This window comes from Mustela erminea, chromosome 1, assembly GCF_009829155.1.
Source record: "Mustela erminea isolate mMusErm1 chromosome 1, mMusErm1.Pri, whole genome shotgun sequence".
NCBI lineage: Eukaryota > Metazoa > Chordata > Mammalia > Carnivora > Mustelidae > Mustela > Mustela erminea.
In genome coordinates, this window is record NC_045614.1 from 208,319,519 (window position 1) to 208,344,600 (window position 25,082).

The 25,082-nt window shown below is 37.3% G+C and overlaps 1 protein-coding gene across 11 annotated transcripts in view; it reads right to left on the minus strand.

Annotated features, from left to right (window-relative positions):
• Window positions 1–25,082, minus strand: part of SYNJ1 (synaptojanin 1) — an 87,364-nt gene that overhangs the window by 21,760 nt on the left and 40,522 nt on the right. For 7 of the 11 annotated variants that reach the window (XM_032353815.1, XM_032353813.1, XM_032353814.1 and 4 more), the window contains exons 11-22: window positions 23,399–23,551; window positions 20,545–20,710; window positions 18,027–18,050; window positions 14,893–15,084; window positions 13,029–13,113; window positions 9,558–9,698; window positions 9,096–9,288; window positions 8,666–8,824; window positions 7,449–7,605; window positions 6,738–6,855; window positions 6,425–6,640; window positions 3,299–3,377 (exon numbers count right to left, since the gene is read on the minus strand). In XM_032353815.1, the coding sequence (XP_032209706.1) occupies window positions 3,299–3,377; window positions 6,425–6,640; window positions 6,738–6,855; window positions 7,449–7,605; window positions 8,666–8,824; window positions 9,096–9,288; window positions 9,558–9,698; window positions 13,029–13,113; window positions 14,893–15,084; window positions 18,027–18,050; window positions 20,545–20,710; window positions 23,399–23,551 (1,683 nt within the window). The remainder of the gene's footprint in view (window positions 1–3,298; window positions 3,378–6,424; window positions 6,641–6,737; window positions 6,856–7,448; window positions 7,606–8,665; window positions 8,825–9,095; window positions 9,289–9,557; window positions 9,699–13,028; window positions 13,114–14,892; window positions 15,085–18,026; window positions 18,051–20,544; window positions 20,711–23,398; window positions 23,552–25,082) is intronic. The other 4 variants (XM_032353812.1, XM_032353809.1, XM_032353816.1 and 1 more) reach the window with 2 other exon arrangements.

Here is a 25,082-nt window from a genome sequence, read left to right on the forward strand (position 1 = left end):
ATTTCCAAAGGAGCTGTGTGGCTGTGCCTAACATGCTGTGAAGACAGCTGGCCCCTTTGTGGGTACAGATCTTGGTCGGCTCAATGTGCTATCGACATGAGAATTCCTTGAAGGCACCGGATGGAGACACTGAAAGCTGCTGGCCAGAATGGTATAGTCCTTTTTTTTTTGAAGATTTATTTGACAGAGAGACACAGTGAGAGAGCGAACATAAGCAGGCAGAGTGGAAGAGACAGAAGCAGGCTTCCCGCTGAGCAGAGAGCCTGATGCAGGCTTGATCCCAGGACCCTGGGATCATGACCTGAGCTGAAGGCAGACGCTTACAGACTGAGCCACCCAGGAGCCCCAGTACAGTCATTTTTTTTTTTTTTTAAGATTTATTTGACAGAGAGAAAGAGATCACAAGCAAGCAGAAAGGCAGGCAGAGAAAGAGGGGGAAGCAGGCGCTCTCCACTGAGCAGAGAGACCAACATGGGGCTCCATCTCAGGGCCCTGAGACCATGACCAGAGTTGAAGGCAGAGGCTTAAACCACTGAGGCAACCAGGTGCCCTTATAGTCATTTAGCACCCATGCTGAGCTTTGAAGTCAGTGTCCTAAGAAACTAATAATCCTTTACTTGCTTATCAGACCAAATCAATTCCATTTCAGAACTTGGTAATAGGCCTCATGGGTCTTTAAAGAACACGCTCAAGGGGCGCCTGGGTGGCTCCATCATTAAATGTCTGCCTTCGGGGGCACCTGGGTGGCTCAGTGGGTTAAGGCCTCTGCCTTCGGCTCAGGTCATGATCCCAGGGTGCTGGGATTGAGCCCCACATCGGGCTCTCTGCTCAGCGGGGAGCCTGCTTCCTCCTCTCTCTGCCTGCTTCTCTGCCTACTTGTGATCTCTGTCTGTCCAATGAATAAATAAAATATTTAAAAAAAAAAAAAAAAGTCTGCCTTCGGCTCAGGTCATGATCCCATGGTCCTGGGATTAAGCCCCACATCAAGCACCACATCAAGCCCCTCATCAAGCCCCACAGCGAGCCCCCTGCTCTACAGGAAGCCTGCTTCTCCCTCCCCCACTTCCCCTGCTTGTGTTCTCTCTCTTGAATAAATAAATATCTTAAAAAAAAAAAAGAACATTCTCAAGAAGGTCATCTTTTAGGTTTGCCCCACTTCAGCTATCTACTTTCCCTAGCTCCTTCCCTGGAATGCAAGAGCTCTTAAGGATCTACATCCTAGAAGATTTGGGGCTGAAATAATATTATTAACGAAGGCAACAGAATAGAGGTTTGGAAATGTCTAACTTTGAGAAGGACAAATTACACATATTATATACTTTCCATAAACATAATTTTTACAGTATTTTCAAAATATTTTTAGGGTGCTAAGAGTGGGTATTTTCTAAGAGCGTAATACAGGTAACTAGACTTGAGGGTAAGGGACAGGGCTGAAAAGGAGGGGAAAAACTGTGAACAAGGAAAATTAAACTATCAGAGAAAGACAAAAGAAATTCTCGGCAAGGGAGTAAGCTACCGCCAAGTTGAGAGTTACTCTTAAATATTTATATCCTCATGGGATGAAGACATGCTTTAAAGAAACTAAAGCTAAAATTAAATTTAAAAATCAGCAATTTCCATACAGTTAAGATACAATGAAGTCACAAGATTGACAGGTAGGAATATCTGCAGCCCAAATGCAAAGGGACTGAACTTTACACCAAGGCTGCTTCAGAAGATGAGTAAATACCCTGGGAAAAATAGGCTGAGGGTATATGCAGCTTATTTAGAAAGTACCAATGACCAATACATTAAGATAACCAGCGATGAAAATCCTAACGGAAATGACATACCACTTCTGGTTTTTCAGGTTGTCCAAGTTACAAATTACCCAATATTGATTAGGATGTTGACATTAGGTAATCTGAGGCATAATATAATTAGACCCATACTTTCTGAAGAGTACTTAGGCAATAAGCATCAAATTATAATATGCCTATATTCTCTCACACAGCAAATTTACATCTAGGAATTTATCCTAAGGTCAGGAATAAACAGGACAAGCACACAAAATTAGAGCATGTAGAGGACTTTCCTGGAATATTGGTTTTAATAATTAAATTTGGAAGCAATCTAGTTATTAATAAGGGTTTGTTAAATAAATTTACGTATCTATCCATGTAATGAAATTAATGCAGACCTTAAAAACATAATTCCTCATACAGAAAAATGTCCATGATACCATCTGAAGTGAAGAGGTAGTGAGAAAATAGCATTTACAACACAATCTTATTTGCGTTTGTGCATGTGCATATGTACAGATGTACATCCTGCTTGTGTTACTATGTACACAACTGTATGTATAACCCTATTGGTTTTAATACACATGCATCTATGAAGGTTAAGGGAAACTGTTTTGTAATGGTTGGATTAGTATTCTTCATTATTTTTCTTTATACTTTTCTGTATTTCATGATTTACTTGAGTGTATTACTATTACAATCAGGGAAAATGAGCATATAAAACCTATTTCAAAAGCAATGTATGTGTGGCAACTGTCCTTTTACTCCAAGGAAACTGAAGTAATATGACTGAAAAGCAATCTCAGGGAAGACTTTATGAGGTGCCCACTGTTGGAGAAATTAGGTCTGGATTTTAGTCCTTCCTTCTAATGACCATATACTTAGAAATTTAGGATCAGTCCAAAGCATTCAGAAAAAAATAAACAGACACAGCACTTTATAGAAGTAAAACTATTCCAGGCCATTGATGTAAATTTCCTCCATCAATAACATTATAAGTCACAGGTTAGAAATACCTCCACTAACTAAAACTTTCTAAAATATTTCAGTGGGATGAATTTGTTATCTATGGGAATTATTTTATCTACCTCTGAAAGAAGTATCTGGGTACCATGATCCAAGCCAATAAAAGCAGTTCCTAAGAATCAAGAGTACCTTGCTCCCTTGTTTAGTTGTAAATAAAGCATTTTCTTCCTCTGATATAAATCTTTCCTACCACGAATGACCCACAATATCTATCCCAATTAATAAAGTTTCCATGTAATAAAAATCTAGTTAGGTGATAAACATGTTTTCTTCTTAGTCTGTTACTAATGGTTAGTATCTTTAGGGAGGACCAAAATAATTCCTAGCTGGTTAGAAACCTAGTCTAAATAATAAATAATAAAGCATACCATAAGGTCTTTTATAGTCCTGCACTGGAAATACATTTAGATAATCTTGCAGCCTATCTATAACAACATAATCTTTGGATACCTTATTTCAAAATGGTTTCGAATCTACAAATGCTGCCTTACCTCTTTACCGTTTAGGTTCAGAACACTCAAGGCAGAGCTTCCCTCCAAAAATGTGACCCACATTTTATCTTCTACAAACCTTCAAGAAAGAGGAAAATAAAACATAAAAATTAGTCAATATCTTATATATAACTAGCCCAACGACTAGCCCAATGACTATTAACAAAGGCCTACAGAGGCCAGGAAGTAAAAAACAAAAACAAAAACAAAACAAAACAGGGAGAGCAGTAGGGCCACTGGTGACCTGGAGAGAGCACTCTTCCTCGGAAAGCTTCAAATTCAAATTTCTTTCAAATACTATGCTAATAAAGCAGTCAGACCTGTGGACCTCCGTTTGTGATCCCTGCTAATCTAATCCTTCATTTCACTGACAAGGAAAAAAAGGGCCAGAAGTTATAAGTGGCTTGTTCAAAGTGACCTTATAAGGATAATGAGTTACAGGGCTAGACTCCAAGTCTCCTGGCCCTGCAGTCCAGAACTATGTATTTTCATGGTCTCAAAGACTTCCCTGAAGCAAATTTTCTTTGACCAAGAAATAAGATAGGGAGTTTTCATTAGAATATATACATCTGGCTGGCCCCAAGGTACTTTACTTTATTATGGTCCTTTTCTTTATTACTAACAGCCATCTACTCTCTTGCAACTTCAGTGATTCTAAGTTTGTAATTTTGAAATAAGAAACCCCAAAAGGAAAAAAATTAAAAGGACTTTAGAACAAGTTCTGAATAAGATGATCACTGATACTTAATATTGTTATCATTAAAAAAAGAGGAAAACAAAAACATTACCTGTCTTACTTACAGAACAATTTTATACATTGAACTACTTCCAATTATATAAATCAAGATCAGAAATCCTTGCACATTTTTCAAACGGGAAAACATGTACATGTACACACACACACTTAACCTAGAATTCAAAAGCATGGCTTATGGATATCAAGAGGAAGAGGCTGTATTCTCTTCCTATCTTCGCCAACTAGGGCAAAAGCTTCTAGATTTTCCCCCCAACTAACAGAAGTATCTACATTTGTTCTAGTTACATTTCCAGGGAATCTCTTATTTACAAATAAAGTCTACAATTTTTATTTAATAAATAAATTTCATTAATAATTTTATAAATCTCTTATTTATAAATAAAGTCTACAAATAGACTTCGGTCACTCCTTGACAATTGTATTATTCTAGACCAAAAGGTAGTGGTCAGTTTAGCTTCGCTGGTGACAGCAGTCCTCTCCTTGTTTACTTCCATTGTCTCTCTATTCTAACCTGGCTGTCTGCAGGTATAACAACTAGAATATTCCATGTATGGAGACAACCCATAGTTTTATAATGTTAGAATAATACCTTGGTTTGTTATCAATACTTTCTTTTTTTTTTTTTTTTAAGATTTTATTTATTTGAGAGAGAGAAAGTGAGAGAGAGACAGCACATACAAGAGCGGGGTAAGGGGCAGAAGGAGAAGCAGATTCCTTGCTGAGCAAAGAGCCCAATGTGGGACTTGATCTGAGCCAAAGGCTGACGCCTAACCGACTAAGCTACCCAGGCGCCTACCAATACTTTTTCAAGTGATGCCAAGCACTTTGGGGAGAGTTTTTGGCTCCCATTTAATACCAAATTTCTTCAAGACCAGGTTATAAAGATAGGTTGTTTTCCTGTATCAGAGACTTTCATCCTTAATGTACACTTTGGATTCTCTCTAGCCCAGTGTCATAATCTACATTTGCTCGTGAGGACATGCTGCCCACACTGTGCTCCTGGTAGTTTGGCTTTCTGTACTTGGCAAAGCTTACTGTCATCTGTAAACGTGGAGATTTCACTATGTACTTTCTAGTGCCTTAGGAGTTTAGAAATGTTTTATTTTAAAGCTTTGGGGTGGATCTTTGTTAAAAGATTTGAGGGATATATAAATGCAATTTCTTCCCTAGTTGCTCATTTGCTTTCTGGAAGGACTCTAGGTTTCTTGGCCTGCTTCTCACTCTACAGAGAGCACACCATCTCCAGTCTGTGGAGTACTGTTTAGGATCTAGGGAAGCCATTACACAATTCTCATCTTCCCAACTAGATGACAAGTAGGAATCGAGTCTTCAATTTTCCTCTGCTCTACCCCAGCATCTAGTACAGAGATCTATCTACCAAACAGCTATAAAATGTACCTAAATGAGATGAAAAGCACAGAAAGAAAACAAACCTCTTCCTTATGAAATTCAAACACATACATATCATTCAGTCTCTCAAAACTGCTGTACACTTGGAAGAGAACATTTTTTTAAAACAAGGGAAGAAGCATCTGCTTTTGCAAAAGGCAGATGGTTAAGTTAATGACAAAAACCAAGACTGAAATGGATGACTCCTGGCTGTTCATCTGGAGGTGCTGCTTCTCCATTAGTTGGAAAATCAAATGTACTTAAAACTACTTAAAACATGAAATTTCTTAAACTGAGGGAGAAAAAGTCACTCTGCTCTACTCCGAGCTCTCCTTACAAAAATGAAACAGTGATCGCAGCTTCATTTTGCCATGGGGCTTTGTTATATATTAGATTGTTTGGGAAGTTTAAGATACCACATCTAAACGTGCACGTATCTCTGTCATCAATTGTTCACATAACGTTTTATTATTCAACTTCAAACTTTCTAACAAGAATTCAGTTTCAAAACCTATAAACTCTTTGAATAACATTTCTATAGTATGGTCTTCCTATAGTTTGGAAATAAAACTACAGTTGACCCTTGAACAACACAGATTTGAACTGCAGTTGTCCGCTTACGTGGATTTTTCCCAATACAGTACTGTACATGTCTCTTCTCTTCCTTACGATTTCGGTAACATTGTTTTTCTTCTAGCTTATTTTAAGTATATAAGACATATAATATATAAAATCTGTGTTAACTGACTGTTGATATTATTGGTAAGGCTTCCAGTCCACAGTAGGCTATTAGTAGTTTTGGGGGAGTCAAAACTTCTAAGTGGATTTTTGACTGTAGGGGATGATCAGTGTCCCTAACTCCCCCATTATTCAAGTACCAACTGTATTCATATGCTATTCAAACAATAACAAGGTAATTTCTAATACAGAAAATATTCAGGAGTCATGAGTTGCTTTTGGACGTGAAATATTCTACTCACCTTATCAGTATAACTTCTCCAAAATTTGTAAACTGCTGCAGAAGCTCATCAATCAAAGCATCATCGAAAAAATTATTTTCTGGGACAGAACTTTTGATTGAGACCAATACTGTACCATCTGGTGGACCCTGAACTGCAATTACTTCTTTATAAATGTTTTGCCTCTCTTCAGCTTCAACTTCAAATATATCTATATCAATCAGGGCAACGACAGGCCTTAAGGCATAAAGGAAGATGGATGTGTTAGAAATGTTTAAGAAGGGGTGTATTTCAAATAAATTTCAACCATTAGAAATACCAAGACTGTTTAAACCTATGGTCAGAGGTCTTCAGCTCGGCTCTTCCGTAGTGCAGCAAAGTGCCCGGAGTCCAGGTGTAGAGGATTTTGCTTCCATCTTGAAAACTAGCATTGAGAAGATCTAGATCTTCAGCTGTAGTCAGAATAAAACACACACACACATACAGACAAAGAGAAGCCATATGAGCATGACAGATCATGGTGAGCCAGGGGCAAGCTTCTCTGCTTTACTAGCTTCATCTGCTACACCTGTACAGCAGCAGGAAGTCTAAATACCTTTAAGTTAGAAGGGTATTTTGGTTAAATTATCATTTCATGCTTTACTCAGTCAAAATTAAGGCTTTATTTCTGAGATCACTGAAAGATCTGTGAATACACAGTGTTTCATAAGTAATTCAATGGACCAGTAGCCGTTCATAGTATTTCCAAGCCAGATTAGTTATTCAAATTAAAAACCTTCATCAGCACTCCACTGAAATTCTCACAAAAATTTCATAAAAATGTTTCCTTGCTTCTATGTGAAATTATGTCACTGAAAGAAAATAGACTAAAAAATTAAATTATTATAAGCAAATCTGAGAATATTTTTTAAATTGTTTTCTATTTCTTCTATTCTAGAAAACCTGGTTGAAAAAAGCAGCCCTCCTCCCTTGGTATTTACATCAGTCTCTTCTTCCTCATAAAATTTGCATTAGCTCATTTAAATGAAGAAGTCCATGTCCCGACCTGATCTATCAAAAGGCCACTTCCTCCTTCTCCAGAGGACACGGTCTGTCCAGGCAGGGGTGCGGCATTTTTCACTGGTGTCATAGTCGTCCGAAAACAAGTCATATTTGTATGTTGGAGCAAAGGTTACTTTTCCTTCTAAAAATCCTCTAAAAATCTAAAACAAACATATAAAATCAGACAAGCCATTCATTAAATGTCTATTATATGCTGGAGATTCACACAAAATTTGTGTCCATCAGATGAATACTTTTACTGAATGGCACAAAGGTTGAGAAAAAATAACCGAGGACTGTTCATGCCACTTGTTTGACCTTTGATGATACAAAGTGAAAAACATGAAGAAGGGAATTCTACCAGACCTTTGAGCTATAACACTTACAACTATAATGGATTTTAGAAATCCTATAGTCTGACATCTAATTCTCAAATGAGGAAGTAAGACCTAAGTCAGATAATCATGAAGGCAGCATATTAAGCGGTCTCAGTTACCTCTTACTTAAAAAAAAAAAATTATTTTAACCTTCCAAAATTTTGTGGTTGTAAGTTTTAAAAAATAAATTTTAGAAAGGCAGATGATATAAGAAACCAAAGAATAAATAAAGCAGATTACCACAAGGTCTTAAAGCCAAAAAACAGGGGCTCTGAAAACTAAGATTCCAAATTCACTATTTTTGAAAAAGAAAAAACCAAAAATGTGTACTCTTCCACTTGAAGGTGAATCTTACAGAGACCTTAATATATTTTCCTCCTGGGAATTATTACAAGTCTTCTTTTTCTTTTTTTTCAAAATTTTTTTAAGAAAAGGTAATTCTGTATATGTTAAACTAGAGACATGTATTTTAAGTATAAAGAGACTCCAAGGTGGGTGCCTGGGTAGCTCAGTTGGTTAAGCATCTGACTCTTGATTTTGGCTCAGGTTATGATCTCACCCTGAGATCGAGCCCTGCCATAATGTTCCATACTGGGTATGGAGCCTTCTTGGGATTTTCTCCCTCCCTTTCCCTCTGTTCCCCGACCCCCCTCCCCTCCCCTGGCCTTCTCTCCCCATCTCAAAAAAAAAAAAAAAAAAGAAAAGAAAAGAAAAGAAAGAAAGAAAGAGAGGGAGAGAGAGACACTCCAAGAGATTCAAGAAAAGAAAAAAAGGAAAGCAGGTCTCATAACAAAAAAGATTCCCCTTCTCCTCAATGCAAGTATCTTCTTAAATATGTATATACCTGACCAGCATTTTTTTGATTGATAAGCTGATCTCCTGCTATCAGAGAATCCCAATTTTGCTGTCTTATCAGCTCTTTAACTTCTTCATTAGGCAGATCAATGCGGTAGTTGAAATCACCACACCAAAATACGTAGTCATGGGAAAACAGCATCCTTCCCTGAAGGCAAGGAGAAGGGATTTTAGATTCTCAACAGTCCATCTGAAAAATGTTTTGCAACTATTTCTTTGCCTCAGATATGCTTGCCTTCCCCTGGCCAGGCTCTATTTATGTGACCCAAGACTAATAACACATGAAACTTCAATTTAGGTGAACACTGGTGATGTTCCTAGGAACTACCGTATGTTTTCAAAAACTGACAGAGAATTTGGGGTAAATTAAAGTACATATTTCAAAGCTTCATCTTCAAGGACAAGCAGTAAGAGCTTACCATAGGAAAACTCAACTTCCGTGCTATTTCTACAAAATCTTCATTTCTTTCTTTGACTTGTGATTGTCCTGCAGCAAAGTGGCTACAGACGAAGCAGAGGCTTGTTGTATGGAATAGCATTCGTATCGCGACTGCTCCCTTATTTCCAGTGGCGCCTCCCATTCCAGTCTTCACAGTATCGACTGCGACATCCCTTCAAAACAGAAGACTCTAAATCAAAGAGGGGAGCTACCAAGAGTTCTGTGCATGTCAGAAATTAGGAATGTCTACGACAGAAAGATAAAACTACAGTTTGAGGACAAGGCTGTGCAACAGTATGGTAAAACTCTTAGTGACTCTATCAAAAACACACTGAAAACCAAGATGCAGGAGTAAGTGTTTTCTCTGAAACAACAAACATGCCAGGTCTTTTCCTTGTCACGCCATGGTCGGAAGGAGCCTCGGGAGACGCTGTTCACTGACCTGATGAAAGGAGCATGCTGTGGTCTGATAAAAACAAACAGGCACACGCCCACCAACTGCTCCGAGGCCAGCAGCACATACTTGTTGTCTCTGCTGATGGTCTTCTGCAGCTCCACGGCCCACAGCTTCTGGTTTGTTGTGCTGGCAGAAAATATGACAAAGGGAATCTTCTAAAAGACATTGACAATACAGCCTACTTTACAAGGCAATTGTCAATGACATCTTTCTATACCCAAATTTCATAAGACTACCAAACAGTCATGAAATCCACACTGATGGAAATCTTGCTGTAGGCTGGTTTTATGTTGCTTTTAAAAAGAAATCCCTGGGGCGCCTGGGTGGCTCAGTGGGTTAACCCTCTACCTTTGGCTTGGGTCATGATCTCAGGGTGCTGGGATCGGGCCCCACATTGGGCTCTCTGCTCAGTGGGGAGCCTGCTTCCCCCCCAGCCCCGCCTGCCTCTCTGGCTACTTGTGATCTCTCTCTCTCTGTCAAATAAATAAATAAAATCTTAAAAAAAAATTTTGGTCAAAAGAATACCATACTTCAAAGTGCAGAACCCCTTTACGGAGGAAACCTGAGTGTCCTGACTAAACGAGTGAGCTTCACTTACACTTTAGTACTCATTAGAACAGAAAAGTACATGCTTCCAGACACTCCGTCCCCTCTCTTATTTTTCTGTACTATAATGAATGTCTTTTAAAAACTTCCCAAGGAAAACTTTAAACATGCACAAAAAAGAGAGAACCCTAAGAGAAAGCACCATAAACCTATTACCTAAGGTAGCTTCAACAGTTATCAACATTTTGCCAATCTTTTTTCTTTCAACTACCCTCATTTACGTGTGTGTGTGAATATTTTAAACCAAATATAAAACAAATGCCATTCACTCATATGTACTTTAGAATGCATCATCTAATGCAATAGACAGTTTTATTTTTATATAATCACAATGCCCTTATCACACAATTCCTTAATACCATCTAATACTACTCAGTTCACATTTAAATTTTCCTAATTATCTAAAAAATGTCTTCTCACAGTTTTGTTTTGTTTTTTAATTTATTTACTTGACAGAAAGATAGAGAGAACACAAGTAGGCAGAGAGAGGAGAAGCAGGTTCCTTGCTGAGTAAGGAGTCTGATGCGGGGCTCAATCCCAGGATTCTGGGACTGTGACCAGAGCCGAAGGCAGACGCTTAAGGACTGAGCCATCCAGACGCCCCTCACAGTTGGTTTCTTTTTTCTTAAGATTTTTATTTATTTATTTGACAGACCGAGATCACAAGTAGACAAAGAAGCAGGCAGAGAGAGAGGAGGAAGCAGGCTCCCTGCTGAGCAGAGAGCCCAATGCGGGGCTCCATCCCAGGACCCTGGGATCATGACCTGAGCTGAAGGCAGAGGCTTTAACCCACCGAGCCACCTAGGCACCCCCACAGGTGGTTTCTTTAAAATAAGGTCCGGGAGGCCCCTGGGTGGCTTAGTTGGTTAAGCAAATGACTCTTGGTTTTGGCTTGGGTCATGATCTCAGGATCCTGAGATGGAGCCCCACATCAGGCTCTGTGCTCAGTGTGGAGTCTGCTTGAGATTCTCTCCCCCGCCCTATGCCCCTTTCCCAGCTCACTCACTTACTCTCAAATCAATAAAATCCAAAAAAGACTAAAATAAAACAGGGTCCAAGTACGGTGCACACACTGCATTTGCTTGTTACAGCTCCTGAATCTTTAATAGTCTCTCAACCCTCGCCACTCCATCCCCTTTCTGATGCTATTTTATCTTTTAAAGACGTTGGGCCATTTGTCAGTAAAATGTTTGACAGCCTGGATTTGACTGATGTGTCTTCACAGGATTTTGACTTGTCCCTCTAACTCTTGCATTTGCTTTAAACTGGTTAACGTAGAAGCTTAAGAAACCCATTCAAATTGATTTATTTGTTTTGGCAAAAATAACCTCATGGCTAGTGCAGTCCCCCTTGCATCAAAGCGGGAAGCACCAAACCTCTGTGCTGTTATAGCAGATCTGCTGTGCAGACTCTGACAATCTAATCAACTCTTCACAATGAAAAGGTCCCCATTAATCCCGCTAGAGTCTTCACATTTATTGGTCACTGCCATTACTTCATGAGGGGCTGCACGGCTTTGATTTTGTAACCGCAGCATTCCACAGGCACTGTCCTAAGTTAGAATTCTTCTCTAAAGAACTTTTCTCAACTATTCCATTAGTCTGAAACACAGTTCATACAAAGATGGTAGCATAAATGCCTGGGTCTTTATAGATTTTCAGATTAATAAGCTTGAACCTCCAAAGCACCCCAAGAACCTCTAAAGGGAGCAAAAAAGTGTGTTCTCAGAGTTCCAGGCCACACATGATAAGCGGAAAGCCAGAGTACGACCTCACGCCCATTTATTCTAATCTAACACCGCCACAGCACCTCCAAAACACAAACCAGCACATGGATTCTCTTCTACCACCTACCATAATCCTACCACCACAGCTTGGGTTCTGAGAAGAGAATGATGGCTTTCATCTCTTTATCCAGCTCGCTTCTCAGGCCCAGTGCACCCTACCTGATCATTCTATTTAAATTGCACCCCCCCCCCAACTCCACACACTCCTTTACCTGTCTTTATTTTCCATTTCACTTCTACCACGCTACATACAAGCACACCTTGTCTTACTGTGACTTGCTTTATTGTGCTTCCCAGCTACTGTGTTTTCTACAAATTGAAGGTCTGTGGCAACCCTGTGTCAAGCAGGCCCATCAGTGCAATTTTTCCAATAGCATTTGCTAACTTCCTGTTTCTGTGTCACATTTTGATAATTCTCACAAAATTTTTCATTTTTATTGTATTTGTTATGGTGACCTGTGGTCAAAGATTAAGACTAGCAGAAAGCTCAGAAGATGATTAGCATTTTTTAGCAAAGAAGAATGTTTTAATTCAGGTGTGTATGTTGTTGGTTACACATAATGCCATCGCACACTTACAGTATAGTGCAAACTTAAATGCACCGGGAAGCCAAAAAATTCATTTGACTATGTTTAGTGTGGTATTTGCTTTAGTGCAGATTGAGAACTGAGCCTGCAGTATCACTTCAGCTGAGAAAAAAAAATGCCTATATTTATTCTGAAAATCTTAAAAAAAAAAAAAGTCATCAGATTTTAAAAGATGTGCAAAGGGGCACCTGGGTGGCACAGCTGATTAAGCGATGCCTCTCAGTTTTGGCCCAGGTCATGATCTCAGGGTCGTGAGATGGAGCCCCACATCTGGCTCTGTGCTCAGTGCAGAGTCTGTTTAAGATTCTCTCTCCATTTCCCTCTGCCCCTCCCTGCCCCTTAAATAAATCAATCAATCTTAAAAAAACAAAACAAACAAAACACCTTTAGATATATTACCCCAATCTATCTTTGTAAGAACTACTTAATTATCTGCCTTCCATGTCCCTCAACTAGACAATTACCTCATTGGCTTACCTTGCATTCACAATGTTTCCAGCATTCAACTCAACCATTTCTTCAAAACCAATTGCAAATATATCAGTTGGCTTACTTCTTTTATCTACAATTAAGCAACCAAAACGAACTTTTAAAAGGTAGCCTTAATCAAATGGCACCCCCCCAAAAAAAAAAACCCAGCACAACTAAGACCACCAAACCTCATAAAATTTCATTTTTGTATGTTTTACGTGTAACCAAATTCCAATTATAGGCAAAAACAACGAATGGGACAAAATTACTTTAAATTTATCTTCTATTCAGCCTCCGAAGTTTGCTTCTTTAAGACTGTTATTCTTAAAGATCGTTAAGTCCTTCCAGAAATCATTTTGAAAGAATTCTTGCTAAAGTCTGCACTATGGGCACCAGAGAAACAAGCCACTTCTCAAAGGCTTAAGTGAACAAAAGATGGGGACGTTAAGGGATTCTTCAGAAAAGGCACAAAGAGGCTGAGAAATCAGCTCAAATTAGAGATAATAGGAGGGATTTTTCACATTCAAATATGAAAACTAGAGGTTTGACCTTTTTACTATTTCCTTGGTAGAAGAATCCAAGAAAATTAATGGAGATCCGGGTGTTAAGATGTACCCCCCCCCCCCCCCCCCCCCCCCGTTTCAGCCATTAGCACTCTCCCAACAGACAAGGAAGACGAGAGAACAGGAGCTACCTGAGATAAGCAGCCCAGGGGTATCTGGGTGGCCCAAATATTCAGAAATGAAGAAAAGTAGCTAGAAAGGGCCTATAAATAGTATGAACTGGGAAAGGAAACAAATCAAACTCTTTATTAACTGCTATTATGTGCAAGGATTATACATGCCTCATCTCATTTACCACATACTTTATAAGACAGATTATTTTTGTCCTTTAGTTGCAGACAAGATCCTGAGGCTGTGGAGAACCTAAACAACTTGCCCCCAAATTTACATAAACTACAGTGTGGCACAATGACGCCAGAACCAAATCGCCAGAATTCAAATTCTGGTTTTGCCATTAGTAACCACACCCTTGGGCAGGTCACCTCCCCTGCTGTGTCTTGGTTTCTTCATCTGAGAAATCAGAATAATAATAGTGTCTATGTAGTAGGTCTGTTACGGGAAATAATGTACAGTACTTACAGAATTGTGGTGTTAGCTGTTATTTTATTATTATTACTATGACGGCAACTGCAATGTCAAATTATGTTCAGTGTAAGTGAAAAGGGCATTTTAATAGACATCCGGGGGGAAAACCTCTCAGGGTTTGAGATATAACTGATTGCAGATAACTACAAACAGGAAAACCTGTATCTCACATTTCTTCCTATGCACCTCGCCTTATACATATTACTTGCTGGCTGTGTACCATTTGAAAAAGGAATTTGAAGTGACTTTTTAAAAAAAAGAAGGCAGCCTCAAATTCACGATTCTAATAAAAAAATCTAAAAAAGCATCCTCAGCTCAGTGTTTGGTTTGGGCTATTAATGACAACCAAGTTTTTCCAAGGATAAAATCAGTACTGTTAAGTTATAAAGTGCCAACAAATGTCACAACCAGTTTTGTAAGATTTTTCATAATCTACCCCAATACTTACCTTAGTAGCTAAACAGCTAACTAGATTTGAAAAAATGGAACATACTAGGCTTAAAAAATCACCAATTACAAATAAGCTTGCTTTGTGTCAGTTTAAAAGATTAAGAACCAGTTTTTCTTATATGCGTGGTTACCCTTAAAGGTTTGGCCTTCACACTTAAAAATCCAAGTTTCTTTTATAGAGTAACGCATATTATGATGCGTTATATTTGCTTTATAGATTGATAAATCACAGTCAGGATTTAGTAAGTGAATCCATATTATAAAAAGCGGACCTTGAAACTCCTGGATGCCAGCTAACTTGGGTGCATCAAGAAGCCAGTCGGTGAGTGTCTGATTCTTAAAAGCTATGCTACGAAACTGCTTCCCACCATTCACGTTCCAGGTTCCGACACATACTCGAATCTTCTTGGGCTTTGAATACTTGTAGAAATTCTCACACATGCTCTTGAGTACTTTGGAAGATGCTAATCGAAAAGAACACATAACAGAATCTTAGCTGCATTAAACCACTTTCAGAAATTGATTTTTATATCTGAGAAAGGATGGACGGGAAGTATAATTATCATCATAAGCACAAACAAGCATAAGACACATGCACAGCCCAGCACGATGCCAGTAACCAACAAGATTTTTTTTTAAATTTGACATTTACTACAATTGTCACAGTAAAAATGCTATTACAGGATTATTGCAACAATGTAAAACATGCAGAAAAGTTCTGTTTCAATGAAGTAGTAGATTGTTTTACAGCGTATGAAACTAGAGACTCTACATTTTTAGGAATATAGCCATTGATTTTCATATATCTTTCATTTAAAGGCTGGTAAAAATATAAATCTTATTTCTTATTTCCAAACAAAAACATCTAAGAACATTTACATTTAAGATTCTAGCTACTGACAGGTGGCTTGATGAAAAATAGCTCCCAGACAAAAACACAAACTATGTATACTAATGAGAATTCAGAGATTGAAGTCACTACAAAATTCTTCCCATCTCACTGGGAGTAGTAGCCAAAGTCCTTAACAATGGACTACAAGGCCCTAAACAACCCGCATTGCCATCCTGCCCTCACTGGCTACCTCTTCCCTATTGGCTCCCTGCTCAGCCACTGACTCCCTGCTGTTTCAGTAAGAGGCCAGCGTGCTCCTACCACAAGGCCTCTGCACTTGACTGTTTCCACTGCCTGCAACATTCTTCCCCTTGACTCCTTCGGGTCTCTAAGTTCCAGTGAGGCTTTTCCTGACCATCTTATTAGAATTTGCATTCTGTCCCTAACCTTCCGTGTCCCTTCCTTGTTTTATTTCTCTCTATAGCATTAATCACATTTACAAACTGAGTTTTATTTATTTACACTGTAACTGTCTGTCTCCCCTCTCAAGAGTGGAAGTTCCACTAGGGCAGAAAGGTTGGTCTGTTTCGTTTACTGTAGTATCTCCAGTCAGTAGAAGAGTGCCATAGAAAGTGCTCAGTAAATCATTGTTAAATGAATGTTCAATACATTTGGATTCTCAATCTCTTTCCTGCATATTTTTTTAAAGATTTTATTTATTATTTATTTGACAGAGAGAGATTACATGTAGGCAGAGAGGCAGGCAGAGAGAGAGAGGAGGAAGCAGGCTCCCCGCCGAGCAGAGAGCCCGATGTGGGACTCGATCCCAGAACTCTGGGATCACGACCTGAGCTGAAGGCAGCGGCTTAACCCACTGAGCCACCCAGGTGCCCCATCTTTCCTGCATATTTTTGACTACTATCTTTCTTCCTTCTAAATCACACTTCAGTTTGATCAAATTAAATTCTCGGCATTTAAAGTAGCTAGAACCTTAACAGACCTCAATCTAAAAACAGAGAATGAACACTTAATTGGCAATTGGTGAGAGGAAAAGGAAATCACAATGATTCTCAGCTTTTACCACATGATTTTATTTTATTATTATTATTAATTATTTTATGATATAGCAGACTCCTGAGAGAATGAATGACAGTGAGAAAGGCAAATAACATCTTAACGTTATAATGAAAACAGTTTGACCAGTGACTCTCCCCAGGGAGCTGCTGTAGATAAAGGCCCACCCCCACTGTTCCCAGGGACAGATGTGCAGATTTCTAGCCCTCTTGCTATTTGATCTGATTACTTGTAGGAGGTGTTGGGTGGTAATGGAAGCAGATGATTTGTTCTGGTCTGTTGGTGTGGTTCACTGAAATCTGGCCCTACCTAGACAATCATTCTCTATGCCTTTGGTCTTTGGTCTTTGGTCTCTATGGTCTTTATCATTGCCACTGTTGTTATTATTATGAAGACTGCGTCTGTGATCCATTCTATATCAAAACACAAGTTCTGTAATGATTCAGCAGCTTAAGATACTCAGCAAGACAAATAATGAATTGTGTGAAAACATGTTGCCATGTTGTGTGAACTAATAAAGTCAAATCAGTTTATACATGGAATAAAACATTTTAAAAATTTTCTAGTTTATTCTTAACTGGTTGGCACCTTAATGTGCAGAAAGAAATGAGTCTGCGTTCAAACAGATGTCCATTCCTAAATGCCATATCATTTCAGAAAATGGATTTCATTACATAACTCAAAAATATATTCAAGTGTTCTCTTCTTCCATTCTTCTCACAAAAATAACCAATAATTTCTCAAAACATTCTGAACAGTAACTAAGCAAAACAAATTTTCAGTGGTACCAAATCTTAAGTGAAGGGAAGAAATGATGTCTTTTTCTGCTAAATTTCTGGCAAGGGTTCAGCCTTTTTTGTTCCTTCTGCCACAGATTCATGTTTAAGGACAAGTTCATAAACCTTGTCCAGAAAAGGCAGGCATGAGATTGATAGGAACAGGAAACGGTCCTAATCACTTAATTCCTCTAACTTTGTTAGCAATCTTCATGCTTTTTAAAAGAATTCAGATCACATTTTAGTGCAGGTCTTCTGGTTACAGAAAATATTTCCTCCACGGTATGAGAAAATAAGCCTATGCTTTTTTCAATTATTATATATGAGAAACGCTACAAAGTAGTCATCAGTATCACAGACAGTACTCTGAAATTAACCCAAAATAATCTCGTCTGGAGTTTTCCCATTTGCTTATTAAGAGTATAAGAAAGAACACAATGTTTGTTCAATGAAATTTAAAAATGAAATTAAAACTAGATGAGCTACATTTAATTTAAGCATTTGCTACAGGAAGACATATTTCCTTTTAAATGAGGTACTCGGTTTTCTTGACCTTGAAATTTTTCTTCTCAGATTAAAACAAGATATCAATTTATCCTGTTAGAATCTGAGGGCAAAATAAGAGGAAATTCCCATTTATACAGCTTTATTTATTTACAATATCAACTTCAGAGAAATAAAAAAAAATTTGCTTTTATTTACAGATTGGTTTTCTATACTGTACCTGACTGTAATGTCTGTTCAGAAACTATGGATGCATCAAGAAGAAAACAAAGAATCATTAGTAAAACAACAAGTTACAATTAAAATCTAGAGTGTTACGACAATACATTCTAAGATGGCCTCACTTTTTTCTTTTAATTCGATTTGATGACTTTATTTTTTTCTGATGGCTACAGGACACCAAAGATTAAAAGATTAAAAAAAATGACAATATCTGAGGCAAACTCTTAGCATCTAAGAAAAATCTTGCAGTGACTCAGTGAAGTCCAGAGTTTCATAATCAGGAGGTTCTCAGCCTGCTTTTCAGACTGCTCCCGTGTGTGTGGCTTTGTGTGTGTGCATCTCACACGGGGAAATTGTGGGTCTGAAAGCCTGAGGAGCTAGAGGATATTAAACACATGAAAGATACTACCCTAATATATACCTTTTAGTATTCTTTCTCAGACTCAGCTGATAAGTACAACCAGTTTAATTATAACAAAACATATACATTCCAAAAAAATCAGCATGCGGTGCAAAACTGTACAAATTCCCATAGCCACAGAGCTTTGGGGGAAAATGAGCTTAGGACACAACACTCAGAATCTTCAACAGTGAGTGACATGCCAAAAAAGATGGAAACCTATTAAAACCAGTAGTATAGTTTTATATCATTAAATAGCTTGAAAGATATGAATACTCCTTAAATATGGCATTTCATGTTGACAAAGACCTAAAGTTTGCTTGTCAAAGTGGGCGACAGGAAGGTGGCAGCTTGTGAGTAAGGTGACCCTTGAACACATGGGTCTGAACTGCACTGGTCCACTCAACATGTGAATTTTTTTCATTAAATACAGTACCGTAAATATATGTTCTCTTCCTTGTGATTTTCTTAATATTTTCTTTTTCCCAGTTTACTTTATTGTAAGAATACAGTATGTAATACATATAACATACAAAAAAATGTGTTAATCGACTGCTATCAGTAAGGCTTACAGTCCACAGTAGGTAATTAGTAGTAAGTTTTTGAGGAATCAGACGTCATACATGGATTGGCAATTCTAGGGGGTGGATTGGCAACTCCAGGGTTCCACACCTGGGGAACTGAGGTAGAGAGAGGTTTGAAGTATATGCCTAAGTGTATGTTTTGTGTCTTTCTTTCTACCTTTCTACGTTCTGCTGCGTGAAACCACACGTAAACTAATGGAGAACAGACATTATGCCCAAAATGTTCCCTCACAGAGCATCCATGTTGGAACAAATTCCCATTCTCAGAACATGCATTATCGCAGAACTGACTGTACATCTTTTTAGGCTTATTCGACACACAAGAAAATGTGCAGGGAAATAAAAAAAAGTGATGATCAAGTTTGGGAATTTTTAGCTACCTCACTTCTTTCCTTCAATTGTTTACTTTCAGCTGTTGCTTAGTAATGCCTCCATATCAAAGTAGGCACGGGGGAAAGAAATGGTAAGATGCAAATCAGCCAAGTCTCCACCACTGGGAGCCAGGAAGAAAGCCTGAAGTTAAAAGCAGTATCTAAGATCAGACTTTGTTTTCTAGAATTTTAGCAGGGTCTCAGTTCCCCAGCCTAGTTAACAGATATCTGAGGGGCTAACGGTAATCAACTACCCCCAGCGCCACAGAGAATTCTGAAAGAATCCATGATGACCTATTAGTCCATGATGACCTATTAGACTTATTAGACCTATTAGACCAAGTAATTATCCAAGAGTGCATTATTTGATGAGGAACAATTCCTCTTACATATACAGGGAAAACTGAAAGGTTTGGTGTGAGGATAACGGAAAAAGTAAAAATGTTCAGAGTATTTAAAAGTTAAGATGAAAAAAAAAACCATGGAATTAAGGAAGTTAATTCATTAAGTTCTATAATGAATATTGGGTTTTCCCATGATACTAAATACATATTCAATGACATGAGCTCAAATTCTTTTGATTTTAATAAGACTCAGTAAAAGATAAAAAGCTACCCTGAAAACCATATATTTATGTCAATATTAAAGTGTCCTATAATAAGCAATATTCTAAATTATTATGATTTAATGTTTGTTCAAACAATAGTAAGACCAAGTTATAGAAATCTGGGGTTAGTAATTAGTAAAATAACCAATAAAGGTACTTTTTTTCCTCAATTAATCATTTGTTTTCTTATATAATTAGGTTATTGAACATTCTATTAAAGGTAGTAGCTGAATATTCTATGAAACCCTGCCTTATACAAAGTTAGCGATACTTAAACCATTTACCCCCTCAATCATATCTATAAAAGAAAACATGCATGAGCCTCATTTCAGAGCTCAGTAATACCACTGATGATAAAAAACATTCTAAAAGAGCTCAGCTTCTTTAGAGAATGCAATTTTTAAAAACTACTTGGATAGAAATTTTCCCCAAAACTATTGTAGTCAACTCAATCTAAAAAATATTGATGAAAATAAATTAACATTTATTTCTTGGACTTCTGGAAGGGATATAAATAACATAAAGTAATCAAAATATAAAGTAAGTATGCATACCACGCAAACTTCCTGTAGTTAAAAGTGCTCGAGCTTTGTCAGCTAAATCACTATTAAGAGTATTTCCCAGCAGTAAAACATCTATGGCCTCTTGCTTGGAGCTGTCAAAGAAGTTATTCTGAATCGTTCTAGTAACAGAACGAGCACCATCTTTTAACTTTCCAGCCTGTTGGGGAAAAAACAGCATGGATTTTTGTTCCAAAGAGTGTTAATTGAACTCAGTAGGCACTTTGAAACTTTAAATCAGTTCTATATGACTTTACTGCAATTGAAAGGGCCTAATCATTCCATTTTGAATATCAAATCATCATAATAAAATGGCTCAACATTTCATTGTTTCTCTTCCTTTTGGATAACAGCTCTCTGAAAAAAGAAGGAAAAATCTCAATACCACAACCTCACCCACTAATGCTATCAAGAGCTGTAAATGCTTAAAATTGTTTACTATAAAGGAAATTAAGTGAATTGTACCTATTTAAAACAAGAAAATTAAGTCTTACCCTGTAACTTTTAGAACTGGGAATGGGATGGGGGTGAAGGAGATCCAGGATATCGAGCACGGATGTGCTCTGAGACTTCAAAGTATGTTAATGGTAAAAAATTAAATTTGGAATTGCTCCTAAATAACTTTAATATTAGTCAAAACTAAGACTGAAGATAAGAATGAAGGACTGGTCTAAAAAGAAATTTATAATTCCAGTTCATAAATATTAAATGCAAACTACAGTTTGTCATTTTGTTGGTCTTAGATCATTTTATTGCCTATGCAAATATAAATAATAAAAATGATAAACTGAGGCCAATTCCTCTAGTGCAAGAGCTGATTTTAACTTCTTTTTTGAGTACAGTTGAGACACACTGTTACATTAGTTTCAGGTGTTCAGCACAGTGATTAGGTAACTCTCTATGTTACACTAGGCACACTGCCAGCGTAGCTACCATCTGTCACCATGAAACGTTATGACAATACCGTGGACTATATTCCCTATGCTGTGCCTTTCATTCCTGTGATGCTTTCATTCCATAACTGGAAGCCTGTATTTCCTGATTATAACTTTTAATGAACACATATTTTACTTAAGCATGTTAGTTACCATAAAGATTTCTTTTGATCTTACGGATTTTGATGTCTTAAAACAAACAAGTAAACAAAAACAAACCCAAACTCTTGCCTTTTAGAAAACTGCTTCAGTTTGTAATATGTAATTTTCATTCCTTACAGAAATATCAGTAATTTGAGAATTAAAACATTATTTCCTTCCACATGGTAACACATACAAATGACATTATTTGAAAAGACACTCACCATTCACATTATCAGGCAATTAATCAAAAGGAACCCAGAGAAAGGAAAAGAAAGAGCAGTTCAGATGTTAGAGTTTAGTTTAATTCAGACTCGTATATTTAATATGTGAAATTTCATTTCTATTATGTTAGAGACAAAAGACCACTGAAAATATATGTAACCTGTATATATATATTGTCACAGTTACTGCAGAAACAAAAAGGCAGAAGAACAGAATATTTTAAGCAACGGTTGTAGAGAATTAAGCTTTAGCAGTAAGAATGATATTATCTATTTTAAAAGAGTAATAAAGGAGGTTTAACAATTTAAGGTTTTCAAAAATAGGGCCCATTTAAGAAGTAAATACTTGTAAATGTCAACAAAATCAATTCTGTGAACTGAACAAAAGCAGCTTTGCAGGTAAGGCCAATACCTCTGAAGAGAGAGAGGCACGCATTTATGAGACATAGAAGAGGAAGAAGACTTAGAAATTAAAAGAAGACTTAGAGATGATGAATGTAATTATTTCTTACTTATTTCTGTACTTGAGGTAATTTGAAGAACTGTAGAAATTTAAAATGTTATTAAAATCCAACTGAGAACAGGAGGCTTTAAAAGGCAGTGTTTAAGCATATAGAATAAGTCCCTTAATAAGTGCCAAACACTAGAGGAGAAAGTGGCCTGTAGATAAGGCCAGCAACATAAAGCAATGATGAGGCAAGAATTATAAGTAAGCCCATCTCTCACACTTCTTTTGTACATTTTGATAGCCTCCTTTTCAAGGTAAGATAAATAAAAGAACAGAAACTTAATAATCAAGCCCTAAAGGTGTTGGGCTCATAGGAAGTATTGCATAAATAGTCAAGTGATTTGTTCGTCCATCCACCATTTGTCACAATTCTATTAAAAAGTAGGCACTACAAGGGCTGGGAACACAAAGCCAAATGTGACAGGACCCTTCAGTAGGATGACTATGGTTTAAAAAAATCATCTTTATAATCAAAATAAACAACACAGTAAGTAAAACAGGTAGGTAAGGGAAAATCATGAAAAAAAAGTGTGAGCAATACATACATAGGCCTACTGGATTGTATCCCTAAACAACTAAATATGTCATATTAATACCCCCCAAACCTAGGGAAATAACTCTCTTCCATCCAACCACTAGTATCTCCTACAAAAGGAAGTGTTAAAGAGGACATAACGGCATAATAAAACAGAATTCTGAAACACATACTTAAAAAAACCCAACATTCATTCATTCCTTTAGTCATTCATTCATTCATTCCTTTATTCATTCATTTATAAATGAGAGCAAGTGGAGGGGAGGGGTGTAGTGGGAGAGAATCCCAAGCAGGCTCCCCATTGAGAGTGGAGCCTGCGAGGTACGGGGGTGGTCCTCAATCTTAGGACCCAATGGATTATGACCTGAGCTGAAACCAAGAGTTGGTCACTTAATCAACTGAGCCACCCAGATGCCCCCAACTATTAATTTTAAAAGAGATGATTTAAAAGCTTATTAAAAGGAAAATGAGGATCTTTTTAACATTATGATAAATCTAGATCTACCTTAGCCTTTCCTTCAAGAGCTCCGGTCCCTGCGTATATCTTACTGATTGAATCACCATTCACGGACCACATCGACCTAAAAACTTCTTGAAAGCGAGTCACCAACTGAGGCTTTTCAGCTAAGCCAAGAGCTTCCAGCTGTTTTGCTAGCATCTAAAATGGCAAAAGAGAAACTTTTATAAGTATGTTGATTGATACATTGTAATGTGACTTTTTAAGAACTACAAGAATCAAAAAATTCAGTTTATAGGACTATGTGGCACTGGATTCTGAAATTTTACCGGTTTACTAGGCTATACTCTATCCCACCATTTCAATTTTTAAAGTAAATACCACAACAGTGAAGCTTACAAGTACCTTAATATTCCCATGTAGCAATATCCTTTCTGGTTAAATGGTAAAATTAACCTTATTAAAATGTCTCTATAAATCAAACTGGTTTAAAACTTAAAGAACTAACTATTCAACAGCATGCATTGGAGCACATAAAAATATCTGCATAGGTTATCTAAATAGAGATACAAATAACTAATTTTCTCTAATTTTTGGATTGGGTGTTACACATTTGGGTGATTAAAATCACGAGATTATGAAAAAGTAGAGTTGTTCTTGAACTATCACAAAAATAAATAAATTAGTCTTATTTCTGAATAAAGTCATGACAGTTTAATGTATAAAACCTATATTGGTAATGCCTTTAAGGGGAGCTGACGGGAATACATCGTGCAAGAATGCAAGGTCTTCAGGCCACCACAATTCCTTCATCACAGGAACAATAAACGTGTTTAGAAGTCATTCGCCTTTGGAACTTTGGCCTTTAAATCTGTCAGTCAAAGCAATGCATAATCTTTACTCAGTCCATTTGTCTTATTTGGAATCCAATCGTGTTTTATGCCTTGCGTTTTTACTTAACTCCTTCCTGTTTATGTTTCTTTTTATCTGTATCATGATTATCCATACTTACAAAAAGATCAAAAACTAAAATAATATTTTAAAAAACACTAAACCAGGCTCATTTGTTACCTATGGACTTATAACAGAGCTGTTCTTCGTTAGCATGAAGAATAAAACAAAACTGGGTTCCAGCACCATCTCTATCATTTATAGCTCCCTCTTTTCAAGGAATTTGGGAAAACTAGTCTTAGCTTCTAGTTTGGCTCGGCCTACTCTAGCAGTAAATTTTGTAACCAGTCAACCAATTGCTATATACGAGGGAGTACTCTCTCACCTAGTTACCAACAGTGGATACGGGCTAAGTCAGATTCTGAGAACTAATATTTGCTACACTTTTAATGAAGACTTTCAAGTATTTCAGTAAGTTTACTCTCAGAATCTAAGTAAACATATTCAATCACTTGAAAACACAACTCAAAACAAACCCAAACCATGTGATAAATGCCATTCAAACAACCAGACCCCTGCTTTTACTTTTCTCGTCTCTGTCATATTCTCTACATAAATTATAATAAGACTCAATGACAGAGAGTTTAATAAAAAGGCAAAACAGTAAAAATTATTTAGCTACTGTGAAGAATACATTTCTGTAGCAGAGAAATCTATACACTGTGCTTTCATTTTTGAGACAGAAAGAACCTCAGTTGCAAAGTAACTAATTAACCAATGTCCTGGCCAAATTTAAGATCATTAACTGGAAAAAATTAAGAACACATTATTTCTTATTCTT